This window comes from Scleropages formosus, chromosome 23 (assembly GCF_900964775.1).
Source record: "Scleropages formosus chromosome 23, fSclFor1.1, whole genome shotgun sequence".
Lineage (NCBI taxonomy): Eukaryota > Metazoa > Chordata > Actinopteri > Osteoglossiformes > Osteoglossidae > Scleropages > Scleropages formosus.
The window spans coordinates 20464754-20492719 of record NC_041828.1 but is presented as its reverse complement, the minus strand read 5'-3'; the positions used below and the strand labels follow the sequence as shown (position 1 = coordinate 20492719).

The 27966-nt window shown below is 44.4% G+C and overlaps 1 protein-coding gene across 2 annotated transcripts in view; it reads left to right on the top strand.

Moving 5' to 3' along the window:
* rbms3 (RNA binding motif, single stranded interacting protein) overlaps positions 1-27966 on the top strand; it is a 165884-nt gene that overhangs the window by 29855 nt on the left and 108063 nt on the right. The window contains exons 2-3 of one of the 2 annotated variants that reach the window (XM_018765910.2): positions 9511-9668; positions 19024-19082. In XM_018765910.2, the coding sequence (XP_018621426.1) occupies positions 9511-9668; positions 19024-19082 (217 nt within the window). The remainder of the gene's footprint in view (positions 1-9510; positions 9669-19023; positions 19083-27966) is intronic. The other variant, XM_029248556.1, reaches the window with a different exon arrangement.

The following is a 27966-nucleotide window of genomic DNA, read 5'->3' as shown; positions in this document are numbered from 1 at the left end:
AGCAGGCTTTATACTGATAGTGCTGTGGTTTATTGTTCAGGCCTCTGATGATGTTTTTGTGTGCGTTTATTTGTGTGGTGTGTTTGCACTGTGTGGACAGACTGCTGTGTGTTGTTCGTGTGAGTGTGTCTTTGTGGGTGTCTTGGTCTGTTCTTCCAGTAAACTGTCATGTCTGTCTGTCTGTGTGTGTGTGTGTGTGTGTGTGTGTGTGTGTGTGTGTGTGTGTGACAGTTCATCCACCCATTCCCTCAGCTGCCCTATCCGAAATGAAGCCCCTCCCATTCTAACACGCCCTTATTTATGAATCTGATCTCAGTTGACCTTCTGCTGGGGAAGTGTAAATTCATTTGGCTGAATGAGTGCAGAACAAATGGACTGTCGAGTGCAGAGGCGTCCGAGGGAGGGAGGAGGATGCTCTGCTGCTGGCTTCTCTAACCAGCAATAACACTCAGCTCAGCCAGACAGCTCGGCTCCATGATGCAACCAATGGGGGTGCTCAGTGCTTTCCCGTACCCAGTGGGAGTGCCTGTCTTTTACCAGTGGCTGAAGGGAGTCCCCTTATTTGAGCCAATGGGAGTGTCTGTCCTCTACAAGTAGCCAATCAAAGCCCCTGTCTTCTCTCTGCAGCCAATAGGAACACTTGTTTTCATGCTGCAGCCAATGAGAACATGCAACTCTTTGCCATAATCAATGGGAGCACTCATCTTCTCTCTTCAGTCAATGGGAGTGCCTGACTTCTCCCTGCATCCAGTGGGAGCTAAGAAAACTGGCAGCATCATGGAATTTAGTGTGCGTGACTGAGGCTGGGGCAAACTTTCCGGAAGAGGTCATGCGAGAGGCCCCACAAACTACCCCCCCCCTTCCTCCCTACTCCCAAACTGTGTTTGTGTTTGCATTTCCTGCTGGAATCATAACTGACCCTTGAAGAATGCAGCCAATTAAAGCTAAAGCAGATATGAGAGATGTATTTCAGTGTTGCAGAGCCACCTGGAATCGCTTCTCTTTCACACAGCCCCGAGAAATACCTAGACCTGATCGATCGCAGCCGGTCTGTTATTCATATTGTTTGTTTGTGTTTGTGTTTGTGTTTGTGTGTGTGTGTGTGTGTGTGTGTGTGGTGGGGCTTGGGAGCGGAGAGGAAGGCCAGGAGTACGACTCCGGAAGGCAGGAAGTTCTTCTGGACAGGAGTTCCTGAGTCTCCAGTTCCCATGCTGAGGGCCCGGGGACTGATGGCAAGAAGAAGGACTGCACTGGTGGCATGCAGCCTTGCCCAAAGATTGGCTCCTTAGCCATTTCGTGCTTCTTGGCTTGGCAAAAACACTTCATACACTTATTTCAGTAGCACAACTGACAGCAAGTGGTTTCAAGGAGGATGACAGGTGGTGTAATGGTTTGAGGTGTCTCTTTTGCATTTGAGAGGTACAGGTTCAAATCCAACCTCCTTCTGTAGTGCCCTTGATTAAGGTACTTACCCTGAACTGATAGTAAAGTAGCTGATGCTGCATTCGCAGGGAACAAAGTCATACCTGTTGACCTTCAACATGATTCCTTCTTACCTTTTGTACAGCAAAAAATGCTTAAAGTATAGTTTTCATTTACTGTATGTATGTTACCCTTTAAAAACCCACAATTTCATTTGTGCTTGTTTCATATTTTTAACTGACTGTAGAACTGAAGAAATATATGCTCAACACAAGTGAAAAATACAGTTAGTACAAATACAAGCAAGACAGTACTTACAGTTCTAATGTTTTTATGACCACATGGTGTCATGCGGAACAAAGGACGTGAGGACGGCTGGACTGAGGTGGAGGATTGTTTGTCGGGAAGCAAGGGGTCAGGGGAGTTCTCGTTGTCGGGGATGGGCAAAGAGTCGGTCAATCAACAATTAGAGTGGGAGTGAGGATCCGTGAACATAGTCAGGAGACCAGGCAAATGGTCAGAATCCAGGGAACAACGAACTGGGACTAGGAATGAAGGAAATCAGGCCATGAGCTCAAAGGGGACGGTTGTCTTACTGAGATTCTGCATGTGCAAAAGGGCTGAAGAGGATCTTTTAAAACTGAGTGCTCTGATTGTCATCAGGTGCCCGATCAGTGTCAGGTGCTGTCGATTGTGGTGCAGGTGTGGACGTGAACTTGACACATGAGCCATGACAGGGACACATAGCAGCCTATAGCCTCATGTTGCAGTAAATATGTCCTCAATTATGTGTGATGTCCTGCTTGAGTTTACTTTTATTTATTTGGTTGATGTTTTTCGCCAGCGTTTGAAGTTACTTACACTGATTTACCCATTCAGAGAGCAGAGTAATTTTACAATATCAGTTCAAGGTAAGTACCTTGATCAAGGGTACTGCAGCAGTATGTGGAATTCAAACCTTCAAATTCAAATGCAGTGGCTTTAGCCAGTATGCCACCTGCTACCCCCCCAGTTTGTACTTTTTTTGTAATTTACTATAATTTACCCAGAAAGAGCCAGTTCTGTTTTATGGTCATGTTTCCCAGCTCTAGAGGCCAATGAACCTGATTAAAAATAGTGTTGCTCATCTGCAAGGCATGTGGGGGTTACTGTCCCCTGTTTGCCCCTGGCCGGGAGGCAGCTCTTCACGCCCTGAGTGCAGCCCGTTGCACAAGTGGACAAATAATACCAAGTTCCCAGATGGAGCACTTCCTACACAGCGGGAGCCGTGAAACGTCTCCATTCCCAGACTGATAAGGAGAGGAGGTCAGGCGCCTCGCATGTGACAAGCATGCAAACACAGTGGTGAGTGTGTGTATTATGAGGCCTGGTCTTTGGAGGTCAGTGCAGTGTGACCTGCTGCTCGTGTTGGAGATGTGTGTTATTTATCTGGCCCTCACTGCTGGATTTCTCAATAATGAGGGCCCTCTTTCAGCACTTGTACATTTGCTAATTTTTTGCACAAATCCATCCAAGTGATGGAGAATGATTATTAACTAGTTTTTACTGATAGTCGTATCCAAGGTGACTTACAATGTTAAGTACGCTGCAGAAAAACTCTCTACTGTAATTCACACATATACACAGCAAAGTAGTGCCTCACACACACAAACACACACACACACACACACACACACCCACACCCAATGCCAGCCTTGGGGTTCCATCCCCAATATTGACACCATGGCGACCTGGAGCAGTGCCCAGCCCCAGCTGGCACCCTCACTCCGGCCTCTCATAAATCAGGCACAATTACACCCCCCCCAACCCCCCAGTGCACAAGTTCCCTTTCGTCGAAGCAGCGCCTCCTTGTACCTCCCTGTACCTCTCAGCACACACACCTCTGCAGCCTGCAGGGCATCTGCCACCACTCACCAGGAAGGTATATGGAGCACGGCCTTTGCTGGGGGTCTGCGTGAGGGACGGCCAGATGAGGCGGGACTCTGCTGGAGTCAATGACATCATTCTCTTCATGGCCTGCTCTGCATAAATGCACCTGCTGAGTAACAGAGCAGTCTGCGTACCCCGGCTCATTTACATATGGCTGTTTCTCACATTGCACTGGAACCATGTCAGGTTAGGTAGTGTACCAAAAATAATGCGAACTGAAGAGAACCATGTAAAGTCAAATCGCTGGGCGAGAGTAAAAGTGTGGAGAGAAGCCAAAAGGACGGGAAGGGAAGGAGTGCCGGAGCCTTTTGTCTGTCTGCATAATTCATGTGAGTGGGTGACGGCGGATCTCTGGCTCCGCACTCTAATCCATTTAGGCTTTTATTGGCCTTTCCCAGCCTGCGCCGCCAGCACTCCCCCAAGCCAGGACCCTCTGTGTGGGGGCACTTTGTCACTGGTCCTGCCCCTGGAAGGTCAGCCTGCGGGATCAGTCACGCAATGATCACACATTTGTGCCCTCGCATAGACATATGTGTACAGATACACATTTAATACAGTAGCAGGTGCAACACTCATCATAGACTGTTAATCTGATTGTCGTGGATGGCCCCGCTATCCTGCCCTTGCACAAAGTGCTTAACACAAATGCACTAGTAAAATACCTCACTGTATAAATGGTGGAAAACTGCAATATGCGCTCTATCAGTGCTGAATGATAGCAATAGTCATCAAAATAGCACAAAAGATATTCCTTCCCTTTTCTGGTGCAGACATCTTTTTGCCATTTTTGCATGGATTACGAAAGCCCCTGCTTTGCTGCGGAACTTAATGGAAGTGTTTCATGGACGTTGCCTCAGATTCCCACTCTGAGGGCCATCAGATCCAAAGAGCTGGAAGAAAGCTGAAACTGAGCTGAAACAGTAAAAATTACCAAGATGCATGAATGCGTAAATCAGCGTAAGCAGCTTAACGCTGTAAGTTGGCTCCGGAGAAAAGTGTCAGATGAGTGAGAAAGTGTGCAAGAGGGTGAGGGTGTACGAATAACACAGGGTGCGGACACAGCGGTGCACAGGTGCACACATCAGGGGTTCCCAGCAGTCAACCAGTGTGGGAAGGGTTAACGTTCCTGGGGGGTCTCAGCAGTGTGTTCACGCTTCACTCCGGTCTGCGCCGTTGCAGCCCCTGACCTTAAAAGTTGAAAGCAAATCGATGGCAGGTCGTGTGGCTATGTAAGGCGGAGAGTCAATCGTGTGCGAAGAGGCCCGTGCTGCTGTACCGCGTCTCGACCCACAGGAGTGGTTTCACACATGTGCCACTGCACTGTTTCAAAGCTTGTGTTACCGTGAGGAGAACCAAGCAGCCAAACTGTGTCCTTGCCATTTGTGCCCTATGAAGCACAGCACTTGTGGGCAGGAGATTCATCTCCCGGACAAGGGCGGTTCTGCAGTTTTGTACCATGACAATGTAGAATTTGTTTGTTTTCCTTGTTTTTAACTTTAATAAATCAGCAAATATTATTTCGGAGTGCGACCCCACCCAGCTCTGTTGCAGAAGTTCTCGGACCCGAAACCCGGCTCTGTTATTTGTGCCGCGCTTGTGGCATTACCTTTTGTGTTCCTTTCCATTATTTAGAGGTGTAGGTACATCACGCAGCTCCCGCAGCAGCACGGGGACCCCTGGCTTCTTCAGTAGACCTTGTATGTGCACAATTTTTAATTCTGATGATACAAAACAGCACAAATTGTGGTTAGAAACTCATAGTTATTCTTTTATAGCCACATCGTCCTGCAATGGTCAGTTGGTACCCAGGTGCGACATTTTCATGCAAAGCTTTCCAATATTAGAAACTCTTCCTGTCGACTCCCAGCGCTGTGAATGAGACACAATGAATGAATTGCAGACTTGACAAAACCTGAAGGCTGGAATGAGATGGAGACCTTCCCACCAGGCCTGTCGTCACCTTTGACTGTCACCCCCATTGTCTCCTAACATGCAACATTAGGTGCCGCTTCTAATGATTTAAACACAAATTTAATTTAATTTAACTTGAAAAACACTGATGGCACTTCTATGTTAGGGCAGAATGACAGGTGTGGATATTCCAGAATGTTTTCATTGCTCATGAGCACTAATTCAGCGACTCCTTCTTAAATTAAAAAGGCCCTGCTTGTTATGTGTTTATGCAATGGTTTACATGTACAGGAGTAAGTTAAAAAGTATCTGCAATAATGCTTATTAAAAAATTATTAAAATTAAATTTGGAAAAAATATTGGGCATAGTTTTTGACTTATCTTCATAATTCCTGGAACTTGGTGGTGAAGTTCTCTTAAATAAAATGCAATAAATTCCATCCTAACACAGTTCAAAAACTCATGGAGGCTCTTCACCTGACTATTATGGTATTGTGCTGGGGGGGTTTCAGATTTCATTACCCTTTTTCCTCAAAAGTGTGCCCACAAGGTTAACAAAACATTTACAGAACAGCCAAAGTATGTGTGTTTGTATACGGGCCAGTGTGTGCTCACTGCACAGAGACACACAGAGGTGTGGGGCATTCCAAACCTAATGGTAAAACATTTATCAATTTACAAGTACGTGGCAGCGGCGATGTGCCGATGAGCCAGCGTCATAATTGACCCACCGTTCACCAAAAACGCTCTGTTCACGCTTGATGGATTGAGTTCCTTGTTATAAAATACACGCGCAAACCAGGACCGTGCTTAAAACAGCGCGTCGAATCGCTTATGCGTCACCGAGTGGCACATTATGCAGAGATAAACAAGGTGGCGAGAGGCCTGCGCTTTCATCGCTAACACACACAATGGCTCCTCGTACACCGATATAAAAGCATCCGTTGCTCCGAAGCTGGGGAGGTAGCTTGATGGAGCTGGTAATGGAATAAAGATATAGATGGTCATTTATAAAAGATATAGATGGCAGAGAGCCTTGACTTCCAGGTCATAAATCTTCACTAACCGGTTTGCAGGCAGTGCAAGATGAACGAGGGAGGAGGGTGGATTCTGTGTGCGTGTGTGTGTGTGTGTGTGTGTGTGTGTGTGTGTGTGTGTGTGTGTGTGTGTGTGTGTGTGTGTGTGTGTGTGTGGGAGGGAGGCACAGACCAAGTCAGGAAGTGCAAGGTTATTCAAAAACAATTTTGCTTCCCCTGACGGCAGGTAATCTGGTGGCAGAAGACAGACACTTGAAACCTGAAGGTTGCTGGTTTGAGTCCCTGGCCCTGCAGTAAAGCTGTAGTTCTGTAGCTGAAGAGAAATGCAGCAGTGTGATACCCTTCTATGTAAAGGGGTAAAAGTGAGGTGCGAGAGAGAGTGTGGGGTCACTTTTTGAACCCCTGATCAGTTTGCCAGTGCAGTGCGAGGGACCCGATCTACTGCCGTAACACAGCAACCTATTTAGTCCTGTCAGTATCAGCTTCACATGAATGGGAAGAAATAAAATAAAAATACATAAAAAATGTATGCTGCAGATGTTATCTTGGATACAAATATTGCATTTTCACTATAAATAAGGAAAAAATCGACAGAAAAATGTACAAAGCAAACCATAAAACAAATTAAGGACTAATGATTTATTGTTTTAGCTTTTATATATATTATATTCAATATATCTAACAACATGCCTGACACTGGCGATGGCCAGAACTGAAGCGATAAAAGGAGGCACAGGCATGCAATTACAGAACGGACATCTTCATTCTGAAATTATTAAAATTATAAAAAAAGTCATAATCTAATAAATATGGTATTTTCTTATTCATTCCATTGTGCTGTAATGTAACCCTGAGCCCAACAGTTTAGCTAATGAATCACCACTGTGAGCAGCACCAAGAGGGTGTTGGGGTCCAGCCCTGATCTTAAAACACTCAGCTGCATGTAGAAGGCGATGCATTCAGGTCACACGTTGAAAGGATGAGATATTTATGACATAAAGTATGCTTCTTTCTGTTTTGGCATTAGAAGTAGAACACGGAAGGCACCAAAGGTGATGCCTCTGGCTGATTTACAGGAATAGCTGTTAGCGCAGCGTCGGCCACCCCCTCGTGTCCAGACTGCCTTGTTCTATGGTTCCAAACCGATCGGTATCATGCAGCAGTCCAGGGAGGGATACCTCTGGGGAACCCAAGGACTATCAGCTGTTTATAGCATGGGATCCTCAGGACAGTACACAGCGTGTCACATATTGCAGTTTACAGGAGCTGATGGGGACGAGACAAGGGAGATGATCCAATAACCAACAAGCAAAGTAACCTCAGTCAACTGAACTATGAACACCTGCCACCAGGAGTAGTCCTACAAATAATCTGGAAGATGAAGAGAGAAGATGGAGAGTTGGTAGTGTAGTGGTCACAGCTGCTGCTGCCTTCGGACCCCGAGGTCGCAGGTTCAAGTGTCACCTACAGCTGTAGTAGCTCTGAGCAAGGTACTTACACTATATTGCTACAGTAAAACTTACCCATCTGTAAAAATGGGTAAGTAATTGTAAATTGCTTTGGAGAAAGTGTGAGATAAATGTAAGATAATATTTAAATACTGTAAGAACATACACCGATCATGATGTCATAATCTTTAACAGGTCAACATTAACCGTGGAACTATAACTGCATTTTAAAATACTTTAAAACTGTAGCTGCATTTTTGATTATTGTTAAAAATGTTGGACTTTGGAGTGCGAAGGACAACAGAGTTGTTGCAGCAGGTCAGAGATATCACGGCAGCAGTAATTCTTGGATTACAGTGCATTTTCTAAGTAGATACGTTAATTGACGGAGCTTTACAGTTAAGCAATTTCTGGAGCTTTGAACCCACAACCTACTGATCTGGATTTTACTTTCTCTTCAGAGCTGCTCTAATTCCCGTCACTGCCAGGCTTTGCAGATATGATTTTATAATCTCGTCTGACATTAAATGGAGTTCTGTGTTGTCCAACATCAATGGGGGCGTTTAGTAACACAAACACACATACACACACACACACTCACACATCTGGCTTAAATGTGCAGCTGTTTAGCAGATTTTTACCAGAAGCTCTGCAAACACAGCGGCTGACACACCTTGACTAGTGCGTTCCAGAACATAACCTTGTCCATCACAATAGCTCTGTAACCGAGACCCTCTGCTTTCCAGGGGAGGCTGACAAATCCCTTTGGAAAAAAGTGCTTTGCATTTTTTACTACCACAACATCACTAGTGATACCTTTAACAGCACAGGTTCTCTTTCGTGGCCACAACTTGTGATTTTAATGCAACTGAGTTTTCTTGCATATACAGTATGATTGAGAGCCCCACATGTTACTCAACTACAACATCATATAGCTGAAATGTTTTACATTCCGAAACAGTCCCCCGTTGCAAGGTAATCCAATTCGGATTCCTCTGCCTTGCCTTGCAACTCTTGTCGGGGAACTTTAATCACTGCAGATCGATTTTGCCGTGTCACATTAATCATTTTCTGATGTCATCATCCAGTACTGTTCTTGAAATTGTATGGTAAGAAACTCCAAAAACCTGCCACTTCGACAGCGAACAGCATTGTGTCACACGTGAATCCACTGTCCAGAACTGTTGTTCCTAAAAAAAAAGTGAGGATAATATTTAAATGCTGGAAAACTAAATAAAATGGAAACCCTGAAAATGAAACCTAGAATGAAAATGTATCTGACTGTAGGTAGTTTACTGCACTATGGTTAACAATGTGAGTAACCTTAGATGAACACTAGTTAATCACTGTATGTCACTTTGAGGAAAAGTGTTTGATCAATAAATAAATATATAAATGCAAATTTCTGGCCTAGAATGTGAACTGCTTATTCCTTCTGCAGCCAAAGGTACATGAACGGGTGTGGAGACACACAGGAGCTGCATCTGAAAATCTAGAAATATGGTACTTATAAAAGATAATCCCTCCATTGGACTTTTTCACAATTTATTGTGTTACAGCAGGGAACCATGATGCCATTTTGCCTCTCATAAAGCCAAAGTGCTGTAATGTCAAAATGAAAAAATCCAGACATTTTAATAAATTACTTTATCAATTATGAGCGAACACACTAAAATTACCCCACTTTTGCAGCATCGTGCCTTCGATGGCCACTTTGTTTGATGGGATTTTTTTACATGTGACTCCTCCCTCCTTTTTTGCAGCAGCCCTATGCTCCACCCCCTCATCCAATGGCTCCGCCCAGCCCCAGCACTAACAGCTGCAGCCAGAGCGGGGCTGAGCAACTCAGTAAAACCAACTTGTACATCCGAGGGCTTCCGCCTGGAACCACAGACCAGGACCTCATCAAGCTCTGCCAGCCGTGAGTGTCTGTGACTCGCATGCACCTACAAATGTACGGACACTCAGACACGGACACACTGTTTATTCACACACTCCTGCACATACATTAATATAGTGCCTATAGCATATATCCATCCCATCTATCAATATGACGTTTTGACAGCTTGTAAATAGATCTTTTCTGAGCTACACAACCTTTCCAAGGTGCTCGGTATGGAAAAACAAATCAATTAATGCATTACCTTAAAGGTCTTTATTAGATAAGTGTTCACCCTCTTTACAAAGAAGTGAAAGTACAATCACTGCTTTCAGAATTCATGCAATAAGCTGAGCAACGTCTGTCTATGCAGTAATAGTGGTTTACAGTTGCCTATTAGATACACCTTTCTCTGTGAGGTGGATTCTAAAAGTAATTCTACTGCACAGACCAAGGAGCTTTCAATCAGCTCTCGGATAAATTTGCGGGAAGGCACAGATCAGGAGGAAGGCATAAAAAGATTTTGAGCACATTGAAAACCCCTGGAGCACAGTCAAGTTGGACCATTGAAATGTGGAAATTATAAAGCACCACCCAGACGGTGTGCGGACAGGGTTGTCCCCACCCCCCACAGCAGAGCAACCAGGCTTCAAGACTATGGGTCAGAGAAGCCCCAAATGAGGCATGGGCCGCACCAAATGGTACACGCCTTTTCTCTTGTGAACCTAAACTTTGTACGGTATTGGAAGCGGTGCAAAGACTTCTGAGAATGCCAAAGCCCATTATTCTGCTGTCCAGTTAACGCCAAAAATTACTACAGTTGATCACTTTCAGGTGCTATTTGAATTTATCTAACTTCTTTTTGGTAACTTTTCCTCTAGAACTCAACACAACACCTATACTGAACATCTGGAGCCTAGTTCTTGATGGGACCCACTGTTCGATATGGACCTTATACCACTATCAGGACAGATGTTCAAACTGACCTCTGCACCTATTTTGTGGGAAATGAAGCAATGAGACATTTATTCATGAAACCTGCATTTTGCCAACACATATCTATGAAATGATCCTGACGCTTCAAGAAACTTACTAACCTTGACCTTTGTGGGGTATTGTGCTCTACAGCACTGGCCCTACGCATACCATCTATCAGCAGTTTCCAGACATATAATATTGAAGGCTAGGGGCATGGGGGTGTGGTGGTGCAGCAGGTTTGGCCTTTGCCTGCTCTCTGGTGTGTCTGGGGTTTGAGTCCCACTCGGGGTGCCTTGCAGTGGACTGGTGTCCCGTCCTCGGTGTGTCCCCTCCAGCCTCATGCCTTGTGTTGCTGGGTGAGGCTTCGGCTCTCTGTGACCCTGCTTGGCACAAGTGGTTTCAGTCAATGTTTGTGTGTATGTATGTGTAACTGAAGGCCCTGGATATCAGGGACTAAAATACAAAAGTCCATGTACTCTCTAAATCTGGATTCTGTAGAAGAGGGTTGAAAAAAATTAAACCAATTAGTAAGAAGAAGTGAGATCCTGCTTGGAATTAAAAGGGATGCATGTGGTGAAAAGATGTTGTGGATGATTCTGTGGTCTGATGAATCCAAAATTAAACAGTTTGCTTTGCGTGCAAAGCAGATATGTCGGATGTAAACTGAAATTACTCTTTCAACAGTGTTCCCACTATGGAGTGTGGTACTATGGGGAGGGCAGCTACAGACTGGGAGCTTTAGAGGGCGAAACGCACGGCAGCGAACACAGGCATGAATCGCAAGAAAACCCGTGAAAGACCGAAGGCTTGCACTGGAGGTCCACCTCTCAGCTAGACAGTGTCCGGCAGTACACAGCTAAAGCAACGCCAAAAAAGGCTCAAAAACAAGAAGGAGAAACACTTCTGGTGGTCCGATCAAAGCTGGATCCAACTGTGGCAAGGCTTCTCAATCTCTCTCAAGTAGTGACCCCCATTCTCCCTGGTGGAGCTCAAACATTTCTTTTGAAACGATGGGAAAATTTGTACTTTCAAAAGGAACAGGCCTCAAATAATTCTGACCGGTGCAGCAAACACTTCCTGTAGGCACCGATAGCCACAAACACAAAGAGACGATTACATGAACACATGCACTTACATACACGGGTGCAAAAACACACAAACACTCAGAGTTCAGCTTCATTACATAGCGTGATGAAGGCCAGATTGGTTTGATAAAGTGTCTAGACCATTAATAAATAAAAAAAGGTTGTGAAATACAGGATATGACTTGTAGTACTGGTTGCGTAATTTTTTTAACAATATTTTTCAGGCTCCAGAGTATCAGATAGACCAGCAAATCTCCAGCCACTTAGGAGGGCAAAATTTTTTTACATTTTTCATGCTGCAATGTTTTCTCAGAATGACCCAACAAGCACTGCTACTCTGTCCAAATGTTCCCTCACTTATTCTTGTAAAAAAAGTTGCAGAGGTCCCATTCACGCACAGGTTTTTAGTGACTCTCTTGGAAATGAACTAATGATCTTCTAGAATCTTCCTAAAGTCTCCGGAACTATTATAAATGTCTTTGACAGTTTGACCAAAAGTTAGTCAAAGCTGTGTTCATGGTGGCATCCCTTCCAAAAACTGCGCCTGATTTATTCACATAAACACCCACAGCTGCTATGTCAGTGCCCTTGAATGATTCTGAATCAATACTCCTTTGAGCTCCTTGTTCTATACCTATAATTCAGTTTAAAATTCCGATTAATAATTGGAATACAGTTTGTTGTGTATTAGATTTAATATACAGCACTAATAAACACCAGAAATAAAACAACACTAACCATATAATCATGAGTGGATCAAACAGTGTAGTGATTAGAAAATGTCTGCTTCAATTCATTTTATTTCCTTATATAATATATACCTTAGAATCTGTATGTTTGGGAATTTCTGTTGAACTAGTGAACTGAGACCTCCTCCGCTAACAGTTCTTTGTATAAATACTGCTATTTACATCATGCTAACCCATAGGCCAGCTATGTACCTGCACTGAACTCCAGCCGCAGGACCTGCAGAGCTGCCGCTGGGCATTACAGACAACTTGCCATGGTGCAGTGTAATTGCGCTATAAAGTGATTCCTGCCCCAGTTACTCTCCTTCCCCTCTCACCACATCCATCACCTTGGCCGTGTGGGACAATAAAGGAGCAAATGGCGCTGGTGTTCACCGCGATTACTGTTGCGGAAGAACAGTTGGCGAAGCAATTAGCCTGATCGGCCAGGTCTCGAGCGCACTTGTGCTCCATGTGCAGCAGCGAGGGATGCTCTCAAGGACCCGGCCGGACAGGGGGTCTCAGTACCAACAAATCACTTTTACATGGATGTGAGTCTCAAAGCCAAGCTGGACAGCTCAATGGGCCTGTGCCAGAGGTAGGGGCTCATGCCCGGGATGTTGGTGCTGATCTGGAAGTAGGAAGCTGATGGACTGAGCCAGTGGAACCCCAGAACATCAGTCTGTACAATCTGTCCGCTCACTGAATGGATTCCATATCCAATTTTCACCACTCTTCCCATTTAGAAATGACTCAGTGGTGGCTCATGTGGTATTTCCATATATGTCTATTAGTATATGGATATATATGAATGTAACGTTTGATTGAAGGAATAAACCCTGGCTATGGATTAGCATCCAGTTGTTTCGTGGTACATAAGGACAACCTGTCGCACCACCTGGCTCGTTTTTCATGGGCTACATGCAACGTTCATATGATTATACAAAGGCTGCATGGACCTGCAGCCTTCCATGAACCCACAACAGGAAATCCAGTGAATTTCAGAGACGGTGTGATAGCCAGCAACTAGTGTTTTTCTGAACTCGTGGCAGAAAGCCCTTGAAATTTACAGCACTGTGCCCTGATTAAGTGTGCAAAGTGTGGTCTCGGGTTAAAGAGTTGGACTTTCACTGCTAGCAAAGTGAAAACTGGTCCAAAACTCAAGAAGACCTCTGGTGTTTAACTACCAGGAGAAAAGTGCCACGCCCACACCTCCGGGCCAACACGGAACACCTGTGACGCAACGCAGACCGCAGCATAAAAGGCTGCGTCGGACAACCAGCTGATGCGGAACCTTGATCTGCCTCCTCGTTAGCGACCTTCTCCAGCCATTTCCTGTTCCCGAACGCCTTCCCCGAACCCGTCCCTTGTTCCCCCTATCTACTGCCTCCTTCGGATCATCGACCTCTTGCCTGTACACTGACCTCACCTTTTGGATCCTCCCTGTTACGACATTTGCACCTCGAAGACCCTTTGCCCGTCCTCTGACCTCCTCTCTTGGATTTCCCCGAAGACACCACGATTACCACTCTGCACTTGGGTCCGCCACTTCCCTCAGACGCGACCATGACAAAAAGATTAACAAAACAAGTTAATGGAGCTGAGACAACTGAAGAAATTGGAATAAATCATCAGTGGGTTTTGGAAAACCCTTTAAAAAACTAGTAATTAATGTCATGTAATGAATAAAGCATTACTCTCAAAATTGTGAATGCCTCTTTCACAGAGGTTAACTTGTTGTGGTTCTGCTTATAAATTGTGTTTATCTGCTGGATTTCCAGATGAACAAACCTCACTACTTATTCCATTGTCAAGCCAGAACGACAGACACCTTTTCATTGGGGCAGACCTGGGGGCTTTGGGGAGGTGGGCGTTTGGTGGTGGGGGGGGGGGGGGTCACTGAAAGACTTAAAGAGGATGGGAACAATGAGGAAACCATTAAAATGTTAAACTGCTCCCGGGACTGTAAGGGGGACAGGTTGGGATCCAGAGGGTCACTTGTCGTATAAAAGAAAAGGAGAATTTGCCCTCTGCTCTTTTTTTTCCCCAAAAATTGCCCACCAACTTGCACATCTCCCGTCTGGTGGTGCATTGAGACTGACAGCCCCCCCACCCCCTCATGAATATTCGTCCCGCACGCCAACACTCACGTCCACTCATGAATATTCCGCCCGCGCGATGACCCGTCCTCGCATTTCCCGGCCCCCCCTGGGCACGATCCACTCATGAATACAGTTCCTGAACGTCAGATGACCCCCTGCATGTGGGTGTCCTGGCGAACCCTTGACAGGGACCGCCTCCCGTCTTCATTCGAAGGCCTTGCTGAAGAATGCACGCAGGCTGTCAGAGGCAAGCTAATTTACACAGGTACAAGCTGCCTTCATTGGACCTGCCAGCTGTGATTCGTTCATTCCTTCCTGACTATATCGGAATAGCTCTTGTGGGGGCCACGAGGCTCCTCCACTCCCCATGGTTACATACCCCCACTGAGGACTGGAGAGTCACGCACATGGAGGCAGAACCCACTGCCAATTGCCCTCTAAGCCTTCAAACCATACAACGAAGAAAAGCATTTAAATCTGAAAATATACATGCACATATAAACTGTTGTGTCCTGTGTGTTCCAGCTATTGAATGGCACAGACTGTGCCAGGGATAAACACGAGCTGTCGCTTAGCAGCCACTGTAAACCAGAAGAAAGATGGAAAAATACAACAAAGTCAAGTTTAGTCGTCCTCCTGTGAACACAGTGAGACGTACTGGCCCATCCTGCATCTCCCTATAATGATGATTTGGACAGCTCGGGATACAGCAGTACAGGGCCACGTACTGTCAGTCAAGCTCCTATCAAATATCATATATGATCATGTGTGAACAAATGACCATGCACTATCTGGCAAACACATGAACACACTTTGTGAGTGGCTGCAGATGTCTCCATCATTCTAATCTTTCTTCAGTTTCTTCAGCCTTCTGGATCATACAGACCTGTTTGTTAAGTGAAGTAAACAGATCCAGTAGGGTCTCTAGGGCTCCTGGGGGCCAGTGGGGGTCACTGAAAGGCCAAAGTCCAATGGACTCTCAGGGTCAAATGCAGAGTTGCCAAAGACAGCAACAAATCAGCAAACGTTGGGTGGTTGACCAGGCTTTCCCTAGACCTCATTAGTATTGCAAGCTGGCCCAGACTGTTTTTTCGCCATGTGGACTTTACATCATTTCCTCTGTTGTGGTTGAAATGAAACACCTGGATTAGCAGATCTGGAAAGTAGAGGTCTCCATAATCCTTCATCTAATTCTGGATGGCAGTAGAAGGAACTGGCTTCATCATGGCATAACTGAAGCATGGCATCATGGAGGTACATCGGTATAATATGCATTGACCACAACAGCGTTAAATGGAACCATACTGATGGACTGCTCTTCACAGTGGACCTTGTGGGGCAGAAGAACACTAAGAGGAACCTTGTCATTAACCATTGAAAGTAAAATCCAGAGGAGTCTCTCATCTCAGGGGTTTATAAGTTGGGTGCTGCTCCATGAGCTTTCAACACGCAGCTTGCCTCAGCCAGATGTGCAGATAACCAATGAGTCCCAAAATGGAAGCGATACAAAGTGCCCAGGCAGGAAACATCTGCTAAGCGAATAAAGACTGTGAAACACCTAAATCCCACAGGATGAGTCAACAGGATAGCTACAGCACCTCCTTCAGTGTCCAACTCTTTCCCATGAATATAATAAAGAAGATTGATATGGAATATAGACTATAACTGGGTTTATAAATATCCATCTTGTCTTAGAAACATATTTTGGATCATAAGCAGGAAACACTGAAAAATCCTCTTTGCAACATTTAATGAGCAGGACTGGGGTAACTTGGAATCTACCGCAATAAGTCCTCCAGTTTGACAGACTTTAGTAGAATGTGTATTTTTTCCACCAAAGTCTGTTTTTGTTTAGTTTTTTGGTTCACCCCCACATCTGCTCCCAGATTACATGTTTCAAATGTATATAGACGTGTGCACACATATGCAGGCTTAGATAAACACATTCACACAGACACACACAGGCAGGCAGGCACACACCTGCAAACGGTTTTGTTCAGAAAATCCTTTCTTAAAATTACATCACCTTGATGGTTAAAGGTTGGAATATCTCCCATCAGTTTCATAGTCGCATGATGGAGATCATGTGATACTGCAGAACGCCACCCGTCAATTAACACACTGAGGCTCTTTGAACGCTGTCCAGTTGGAATGGACCCATCAGGTTTTTGAAAAGTAATTATCCAGTGAAAAGCAGCACAGATCTTGGAATTGTAGCTGCATTCAAGTAGGGGGTGCGGTGGCACAACAGGTATGGCTGGGTCCTGCTCTCTGGCAGGTCTGGGATTCAAGTCCTGCTTAGGGTGCCTTGTGAGGGACTGGTGTCCCGTCCTGGGTGTATCCCCTCCCACTCCAATCTTATGCCCTGTGTTGCTGGGTTAGGCTCTGGTTTGCTTTGGGACAAGCAGCTTCAGCCACTGTGTGTGTGTAATCCAATAAAGCTTCTTAATTCACTTCTGTAACAAGAGAGGAACTGAACCCTTAGTGGTTAAATGCCTTCTTTCAGTGTCTTCTCACCTCACGAGTGAGTAAACACACTGAATGCATTTATTTTTTTCTTGCAAAAGCAAAAAAGTAGTTTGGATCCTGCACAAATGTGACATTTGACAGAATGGGACCTTTGCTGAGATGGAGAATCGGTCCCATGTTGAAAAATGACCTGTGTGCAATACACACCTCTGCTTGTGTATTGGCAATCTCATAACTCAGCTCTATGCCAAAATGCAATTGTTCATCGTCCTGTGCTCACCCAAGAAGAATTAAAACACTTTTTTCACTTATTGCACCTGAACTCTTCTTCTTATTTGTTGTGCTTAAGCACCACTCACCAAAAGAAATTTAAATATCTTGCCCTTTTATATGTTGTGCTGCCAGAGATTTTTTAACTTGAGCATTTCAGGGTGTGCGGGCTGAGGGCAAGACCTGCAAGGGTTTGAACCAACACAATCCTGATTGCAAGTCCAGCTCCATGAGAGTTTCATTTGTCTACCTCGGGTCCTGGATTTAACAGAATAACGGATCTGGCTCACATTTTCATGTAGAAAGTAGATAGACTCATTGCACCTTATTCAGTCCCTCACTTTTTCATGTGTCCAGTCTGTGATTGCTAATAACACTTATTGATAATGGGTCCAGATTTGTATCATGTATCTGGTCTGCAAGTCAGCCACATTGGGTCCGGTGTGATAAACTGAGATGCACTTGAATATTTTCCAAGAGGCTGTGTACAGGGATCCCTGTGAGATACAGGGAATTGTAAGAATAGCGTACCCATACTTTCAGTTGCATTCCTGGCACTAAAATCTCTGCTGCGTACTTGCGTGTCCGAGTTTCTGCAGCATTGTGCTTTATTTTTCAAATGCTTCATTTATTTAAATCTGAGGTCTTCCTCAATTCAGTCCACACGCTTTCACTCAAACTTTAAATTGCTGCTACAATATAGATCCAGTAAACCTTAGAAATGCAATTATAAATTTCTAAACAAATCTTTAACTTTTGCATTTATTTATAGAGTAGAAAGAAAAAAATAGACGTAAACTATATTTAAAAAAAATTCGATTCTACTTTTAATCCAGATTTAAAATTCCACATCATCATTCAAATTCATGTGCCCAAACACGAGGGACTGAATTTAAGATGATTTTGGGATGAACTTGGGATGAATTTTGGACAAACGAATGTTTCGCCATAAGTAATAATGGAGTAATTTCATTATCGGGTTTTTCAACATTCACTCCGTTTTCAGGAATATATAACCCTAACCCTAATAAGGCCAGTTAATGAGGGATTAGTGCATGTGGAAAGAATCACTGGCCATTCTGGGATTGCTGGGTTACCACTAAAGGCAACGTACGTGATCATTACAGCTGAAGCACACTACAATGAATGCACCATAGTACTGGAGATCAAAATTATGTTAGCAGACGTTGAGCTGCTGGGATCATAACCTGGTGAGCCGATCATCTAAAGTGGACACAAACAGGCACATACTGAAGATGTGTCCTGTGTGTCCAAGTTGCTGGAGAGATGTGCCACTCCAGCCTGCAGGAGGTCCCCCACAGAGCAGTGTGAGGCAAGTGTTGTGTAAAGAAAGCAATCTGCTTGGCAGAGCATGCATCAGAGGAGCGCAAACCCTGCCTTCAAGGGACCAGGGCAGACAAGTCGAGTGGTGAACCTAGAAATTACTTTATTGCATCAAAAAATCAGAAAAAAATTATGCTAACCTGATGAGAGTGAGGCTTAGTTCATGGTTCTTCAAATTGCTCAACCCAGTGGCCCCTCAAGTACACGAGTCCTATTCCCAAAGCTTTCCAACACGGGGACCCGGAAAACAAGGTTTGGTGTTTTTGGGGCCCTCAGACACACAGGACTTAAGCATGTTTGATGGGGACTAACTGACCCTTCGTGTCACATATAAAGTTTGAGAGCTTTGGACAGGGTTCTAACATTTTTTGGGACACCATCAAACACTGGTGTACTGATATATGTCTTTTGTCATCCACAGATATGGAAAAATAGTCTCAACAAAAGCAATCCTGGATAAGAACACCAATCAGTGCAAAGGTGAGTTTTTCCTCATCTCTTCAAGTGTCAGTTACTAGTTTAGGTCCAGAAGACTGTAGGAGGAAGTGAGTAGATAAATTCATCACTATTGTGCCCCCCACCTCCATATGTGCTCCCTTTCTCATTGGATGTCACAGGTTTGCTTCTAATAGATGTCTATGTTTTGCAATGGGAGTACAGTACAGTAACTGTTTCTGGCTCACTTTCAGCTACAAAAAGTAGTAAATCACTTGCAGCTGCCGTTTGAAAAATGCTTTCAGAAAACTTTTTCTGGACAAAAAATATTGTGAACAATGTAATTTTCATGCTGATGAATCAGAACTCCCTGACTCACTCTATTTTCTGTGTGATACCCCCGTTGCGTGTCTGGTATCACATGAATGGCTACACATGTAATGCGGCACTTTAGCAATGGGAAAATCAGCTCATGATGCGTTCAGCTACACCCTATATTATCACCACTTGATTTCAATGTCTGTTGTGAAGTGAACTAAGAAGAGCTGCTGATAAATAAGCTGATAAATATGACTGGAAAAAGCAGACATATTTTATATAAGCTGTTCTGATATAAACCCCGGGATATATCTTACCAATATATATCCCTATAGGTGTATCCCTATATTTTATATTTTATATTATGGGTGTGGGGGGTGCGGTGGTGCAGTAGGTTGGACCGGGTCCTGCTTTCCAGTGGGTCTGGGGTTCGAGTCCTGTTTGGGGTGCCCTGTGATGGACTGGCGCCCTGTCCTGGGTGTGTCCCGTCCCCCTCCAGCCTTGCCCCCTGTGTTGCTGGGTTAGGCTCTGGTTCCCCGTGACCCCCATATGGGACAAGCAGTTCACATGGTGTGTGTGTGTGTGTGTGTGTGTGTGTGTGTGTGTTAGAGGTGTGACCCTATATTTCCAGTATGCATTCTGGACCACTGTGACCCTGACTTGCATTAATTCCCAGCTGGTTTAAACCAAAGAAATCCCTTTGCTCTCAAGCTTGTCTCCCTACCTGTGGAACATAAGTGTTTCAGCCACCCATGAAAACACTTTGTGGTCAGATTTCAAAGCATCACCTCAGTCTGATTCAATGACATTAACCAGGCTGGTGGTGAACTTAGATATTGTTTCTACGAACCCAACTGACCCACAGGCATGACACCGAATTTCCATACGCACGTGCAATTCATACAGTTTCTATATGTAAATGTTATTTCATTGTGTCTGTGTACGAAAAATTAATGCCATCAAATTTAATTAAATGTTCCATTTAGCCTGAAGAACCAGTTATATTTTTTTCCATATGTTTTTATATTTATGGCTTGTTAAATTAATTTCAGTCAAAAAACATTACTCAGAATCATAATGGTTAAACAGATCTGCTGGGGACACAGCAGAACTGGGAAAAGTAATTACAGTTTTAAATTAAAACAATTTAATGTTTTAATACTTGGAGTTCAGCTGTAAAATGTTTAGAATTGCTGCATTCTAAAATTGCTCTCAATTAGTTAATCATTTTGAGTTTAAAGTTCCTGGAAACATTACTGATTTCATAGTTGTCCAACCCTGGACACCTCTTAAAGTAACAAAATTCTGAGCAAAAAATAGAGTCAAGAGACAACGAGCATTTAAAGCAGAACTCATAGCTATGAATTTCTTAACAGCCACCTCAAAGGTTTTGACTACTAGTTAGCTGCACTAACCACTTGGCTAACTAGTATCGTGAAATGCATCACCAGCAAAACTCCTGGGCGAACACACCCAGGACAGGACGCCAGTCCACCACAAGGCAGCCCAAGCAGGACTCGAACCCCAGACCCACCAGAGAGCAGGCCCCGGCCGAGCCCACTGCGCCACTGCGTACCCGCACCCTCCCCCCCAACAAAACTTTAAAAATTAATAATTTTGTTCATGCTAGGATAAATCTCAGAACGATCAATTTTCATAACGACTGAACAAGTACTACAGATGCAGTTATGTGTGTACATCTCTATGTATGGAGTAAGACTTCATCCTGAAAGGTCGGCGCTGTGATGAGAAACAGCTGCAAGCAGGGCTTTGGATGCTTCCGCAAAGAAAAACATCCGGCTTAAATACCACCAGTTCTACAATAACCTCTTAGGGGAAGATGCTCCTAAGCAAGTTAGCTTCCGGCATTTTCTGCTGGCATTTGGACGGCTAACTTCTATCTAGTCCATTACGAGCTGTTATTCCTCCATTACCCCGTGTCTCACTCTCAGTCTAAGATATTATTATTTAATTACATGACCGATGCTGCTTTGCAGAGATTGATGCTTTGCACAAAATTATACAATGATTACACAGCCAAGATGTCGTGACTAAAGCAGGCTGGAAGAAGCAGCGTTCCCCAGACAGCAACAGATATTCCCCTCACAGCATCTGAACGCTACGACTTTCCGATCACAAGCCCACACTTTCCAAACGTCGTTGAGCGGAGCTTCTCTCCACAGTTCCAGCAACTTCCGTCACAATGCCGTGAGAATTTTGGGAGCCTTGCTAAGTGAGGTCTTAGGTTATCTGTTTCTTAACAGGTGGGTTTGTTCCAAGCTGCTCAAGTCTCCATTTGGTAATTTAATCTCCAAGGTGGTGAGTGTGGAGCCACCTCTCCCCCCCACCCAACCAAATCCTGTCAATACTTTTAATTACCTTGTCAGGGAATCTTTCTTTTTAGCACTTCACTTCAGGGTACCGGTTTCCTCACAGTCGCGTCTACCTGTGTTCCCATCCTGCCATCCTCATCTCGCAGACTCGGGAGGTCAAATGTGAGAAACGAACCCTTCCAATTAAAGTGAAGGAGCCCAAATTGCATTGACCCGTGATGCTTACAGCAGCCGCAGCTTATTTTTCCATGCCCAGCAGCTCTGTCGTGAGCTTCACTGTGGTCTGTGTTCGGAAGTAACTCTCATTTCAGTCAATCAGCATCTGCAGAGCCTGAGGAGGGGGAGAAATGGGGCCGCGACCCGTAGCATGTGGCACAGAGCCTTAAATGGTCAGCGGTGAAATAGAGACGGAGCAGAGCATTAAGCTCCTGTCTGGGCTCCTCTCGACCATCACTGGTGTGCTGCTATAGAGTGATAGAACCAGGAGGCCACAAAGTCACAAGACCTCATCTGTTTGAAACATGCCTCCATTAGAATACCAGAGGAAGTTTGACCTTCCCTGTCTTCAAGACACACAGTGGCACTGCCCACCACTGGTGTCCCAGTGTGAATGTCACAGTCCCATTAGCCACTGGTAGTCAGGGTCAGGATGGGGAGGCACGGGCTGTACAGCTAATGACACCATACACACCTCGGTTGTCACCCTATTATTAGGCTCTTTTGTGCAGTACCACTCCAAAGTGCGTGTGGGTGCTTTGAACTCTAACCATATAGGAGGCCAACTGGACAAGCAAACCAACTTGCAAGTGTCTGTGGGAGCTGTGGCAGAACAGCTGGGACCAAATGCCAAAGGCACAGTGGAAATATTTCCACTGAGTGTCTTATGCTTTTCTTTGTTTTGTGCACACATTGTTTAGAGTTCTGATCAGAACACAAATTACCTGCCTTTCTAATGGGGTGGATGGATGGATGGATGGATGGATGGATGGATGGATGGATGGATTAGTCCCTCTGTATAAAGCACACCACGGATAGATGGATAGGGCACCATGGTGTCACAGCTCCTTCATGTTCTCCACATGTGTGGGAGGGTTTCCTCTCACAGGCCAAAGACATGTGTCTCAGATGAACGGATGACACTAAAGTGCCTGTTGTGCTTGACGGCATGATTGTGTGACACTGCTCTGGTGTCTATACAGGTAAAAGACTTTAGATCAGATAAATACTAAATGCTACACGAGAAAATCATCTGCTTCATATGTAAATGTTTAGGTTTTATGGAATCAATATATAGGGAAGCCTGGCTGCTAATGCTGTCACACTCTTTTGGGTGGCGTAGCAGCTTCTTTACAGCCAGGGTGCCTTGCCCCATCATTTCCTCATCTCTTACTAGATAGCCAAGAAGACCGCACGTCTTCTGGTAAAATCCACAAAGGTTTTTAAAAATGGTACCACAGGCATTAAAATTGGGAGCCTTTCACCGCAGGGACATTTTTCCTCCATGAGCAGGAGGGCAGGGGAAACAACTTCAGCAATGGAACGGCCTCCATCTCCTTGCCACAGGGCAAGAACTCAGCAGACAGGGCTTGGAACCCCCACCCCACCTCCATTCGGCTCCCATTAGGGACTGAGGAAGTTGGCTTTATTGCAAAATTGTGGAAAGGATCCGCCTTTATCATAGGCACTTCACTATGTTTATCTTGTTTTGCTGACCAAGACACAATTTAAAATGGCCTTTTTGTTTTTTCCAAGTCCACTCCTATTGTTACTCCAGTTCTAACACTTATTTCTAAATGTATACTGGAAATTGTCACATAAAAAAACAGAAGCACATAAAAATATCCAAATGCAAATGTAACTATACCTTTGACAGCATTTATATACAGAACATACACACTCATTCCATTTTATTCAGTATATACTGTATATATATATAGAGAGTTTATAATGTTCCATCAGTTTATCCAGTTTACAGTTTTTTTATGTATCGGGCCCAAGATTATGATCCCACTTATCGTTAATCATTGTGGATTGTTACATATCCGGTTCACCCCATCCGGTTTGGTTCCCCAACATTCTGCCTTGTACAATGAACTGAGACACATTTGAAAATTGTGCCAACCAGCTGTGTGAGAGAAGGGGACAGATGCACTGTGCTTTAATTTTCTTGTTATTCAATTATTTAAATGTGACATAGCAGCAGTAAAAAGGCCAAGAAGAAAAAAAATAGCAACTATGAAATAACAAGTCTTCTAATTTCTGCAATTTTTTGTAATTTAAAATGAAAAAGTTCATCATAAAATATAATTAAGCATACTGAAAATAATTTTTCTTACCTGTATTCAACCATGCACCCAATTCAGAAAGCTTTGCTTGTATGCACATGATTTAAAACAAAAAAAAAAAAAACGTTGAGGAGGGAATCAAATAAAATATAGATTTTATTTTCCATTTTTATTATTTTTATTTATTGTTAACCACAAAGTTAAAACACTTAAAATTGTAAGCTTTTACGCTATTTAGGTATTATAAGTAATTTTGGGGTGAATCTGGGAAAAAATTTGAATGACTGTAAATTTCCCTATTAAAAAACTGAATAAATAATTTCATTTTCTAGCTTTTGATATCTGGTTAGTTTTCAGGAACAAATTAGCACTGGTCAACATGGGATGAGCATATATACATTGCATAGGGTTAGAAGATTGTGTTATGTAGTGTTCAGACAATCTGTTATGTGGTTGCAACCCTCTGAGGAGTTGCCACAACTCCTAAACTGGAATCACAGCACTGAAATCCAGTGTAGGAATCAGCATCTCGGTATTTTCAGGTGGGAAAAGAGCAGTGTAAAATTTACTTTACAGGTCATCTTTGCAATCATTAGCTGTAGTGTCCCCTCCCCCTCCAGCCCTACACCTTGTGTTGCCGGGTTAGGCTTCGGCTCACAGCAACCCCACTTGGGAGCAGCGGCTTCAGCCAGTGTGTCTGTGTGTGTCATTAGCTGTAAATGAGGCTCATATTCCTTGCTACAACAAACTGCCATTTTCAGTACACATTCACACATATTTATTTGTAAATACACACACACATTTTCAGAACCGCTTGTCCCATACGGGGTCACGGGGAGCCAGAGCCTACCCGGTAACACAGGGCGGAAGGCCAGAGGGGGAGGGGACACACCCAGGACGGGACGCCAGTCCGCCGCAAGGTACCCCAAGCGGGACTCAAACCCCAGACCCACCAGAGAGCAGGACTGTGGCCCAACCCACTGCACCACCGCACCCCCTTTTTGTAAACATTGTTCTACATACCAAAGCTACATATAAAAATTATGTTTACTCAGTGCACTGTGAAATAAATATGCTGGTAATAAAGCTGTTGCCACAATGCCATAAAAAATTATGTAAAGCACTGCACGAAGCAACAAATAAGATCAAATTGCGCAACCTTGAAAAAATGGTCCTCTTGTCCTTTGTGTGCGAGTGAAGGGAAATGAGAAAGTGTTGTTTGCATCCATTATCGTTTTCTCATTAGAAGCTGAGGGTATAAACATTTTTCTCTGTTGTGCGAGCTGATTGTGCAATTAAGATTTTCTTTGTGGAGTTATTCGCCCTTTGAAAGTGAATTGCGTGCAGATGAGAATCTTTGCCGACGGAGAGCCAAGAGCCGAGGGCCTCAACGTCGCGGTTCCCAACACTGTTCCGGAGGAAGAGCGTTTTCCGCAGTGCTGCTATGACGAAAGCGGGGAATGGCGCATCATGAGCGCGGCCTGTTTGTAGCTGGATTAACGGTTTTAATTAGCGTTCATCTGAAGGATGATTCCGGTGATTGAGCAACATCCAGCCAAGGCGTGCTTGTTATTTCCGCCATGTGTCTCGCTTTTTCTCCGTCTCCCTGCTGAGCGATGCGGTTCTAGCATTCCAAGCGGCTCCGTTTTTCCCAACTGGTTGCTGGTTTGCACATTCATATCCCCCTGTGAATTAGATGACTCCAATAATCAAGATTAACTCCGTCACTGCAAGATACTCTTACATTTACAGTTATTCCAAGTATTATAAATTTGTGTAACGTGTACATTTATTTATACAGCAGACACTTTTCACCAAAGCGACATACAACTCAGAGTGAAAAAAGTGCAATTTACCAAAAAAGACACACAGATACAGATGTACGACTGAAGCACAATGATACATAACATGCATTCCCAGAGCACATAACATGAGTAGCTGCATATAGAATTTATAGAAAATACAAAGATAACTGTGACAGATACACACACACATTGTCGGAACCGCTTGTCCCATACGGGGTCGCGGGGAACCGGAGCCTACCCGGTAACACAGGGCGTAAGGCCAGAGGGGGAGGGGACACACCCAGGACGGGACGCCAGTCCGCCGCAAGGCACCCCAAGCAGGACTCGAACCCCAGACCCACCAGAGAGCAGGACCCGGTCCAACCCACTGCGCCCCCCCGCCCCCCCCGTGACAGATAATGTAATGCAAATTTATAGAGTAGGTAGGCGATCTGGATAGCAGTGAGTCCAAAACAGATGAGTTTGAGACCGTTCTTGAACGCTGAGAGGGATTCAACAGCTCTAAGGGACAGAGGGAGCTCAGTCCACTTCTGAGCCAAAACCAAGGTGAGTTGGACCACCAAGCGACCAGAGATGGAAGAGGACAGTGCTCTTGGTGGGTTGTAGGGCAAGATATGGTCTTGCAGATCTCGGGTGCAAATATTCTGAGAATATTGTAGATCGTAACCAGAGTGATGTGAGCTGAAACAGGAAGCCAATGATGAGAGACAAGGAGGGGGATATATGGGAACACTTTGGCAGGTCACACACAACTTAAAGGGTTCTGTATCAGCTGGAGGTACAATTTATTTTTATATAATGTAGCACTGTATCCGGAAGGCAGAGTAACGTTCATATTCACGAAGTTACAGATGAAACAAATGACAGACCGTCACATAAAAATGCATATTCATAAGGACAATGTATAGAAATAAGTACATAGTACTTAGTGAAGTGATTCAAATGAGTCGATGCACTGTTTTAACATAAAGAAGCAATGGAATCCTCAGTGGTGTCGTTTATGGTGATGAAGTAAAGATGATATAGTCACATATTTACATTTCGTCATTAGCTGACAATTTTCTTCAAAGCGACTTATAATGTTAAAATTACAATTATTTGTCAATTTATACAGCTGCGCAATTTTACGAGAGCAATTTAGGGTAAGTACCTTGTTCAAGGGTATTACAACTTGAGAGAGGATTGAACCTGCAACTTTGGTGTCTAGAGGGAGTAATGCTAAACACTACACTATATTTTATCTGGATCAGCCAGTAAGGGACAGCTGGTAGTGTAGTGATTAGAGTTGCTGCCTTTCGACCCAAAATTCGCAGGTTTGACCCGCACCTCCAGCTCTAATACCCTTGAGCAAGATACTTACCTTAAATTCCATCCATCATCAACAACCACTTGTCCCAAGTAGGGTCGCAGTGAGCCGGAGCCTTACCCGGCAACACAGGGTGCAAGGCTGAAAGGGACACACCCAGGATGGGATCCAGTCTGCCTCAAGGCACCCCAAGCATGGCTCCAATCCCAGACCTGCCACACAGTGGGCACTGGCTGAACCTGCCATGCCACCACACCCTTCCTTACCTTAAGTTGCTCAGGTAAAACTACCCAGCTGTATAAATGGGTAAATAATTGTAAATACCTCAACATTGTAAGTTGCTTTGGAGCAAAGTGGCCAGATGGCAGCAGAGGAGAGGAAAACAAAAAGTCCCGACTGACACCACACCGGCGGGGATAAAGCTCAGTGGCACATTAACGGGCTGGACCTGGCCCAAGGTGCAAAGCCAAGTCCAGCACTCCTAAATAAGAGTTTGAACTACATTTAATCATCTGTCAGCACTGAAGATGGACTTCAGCATTATATGTTTACTGCAGTTCTTTACTTTGCTCCAAATTTCCCGCTGTAACTTTTCCACTTGGGTGTAACACTCAGAGAGAGCTCACCACTGTGTTGCTGGTCTCACTAATCTACGTGCTGCAAATAGACTCTTGTCTCCGCATTGTTAAACTTAGACCTTGTGTCCCTGTCCACTTCCTGTTGACCGCTGTGTGGCTTTGCCCCACCGGCCACATAGCTCCCACAGTTCAGCGCCCTGAGGAGCAGCGCTGCGCAGGATGTTTTGCCTAAAGATGCTCATTCAATCCTCTTGGAAAAAACACAGCACTTTTTTAATTAATAAAGTGCCTGGAGGGCTTGAGT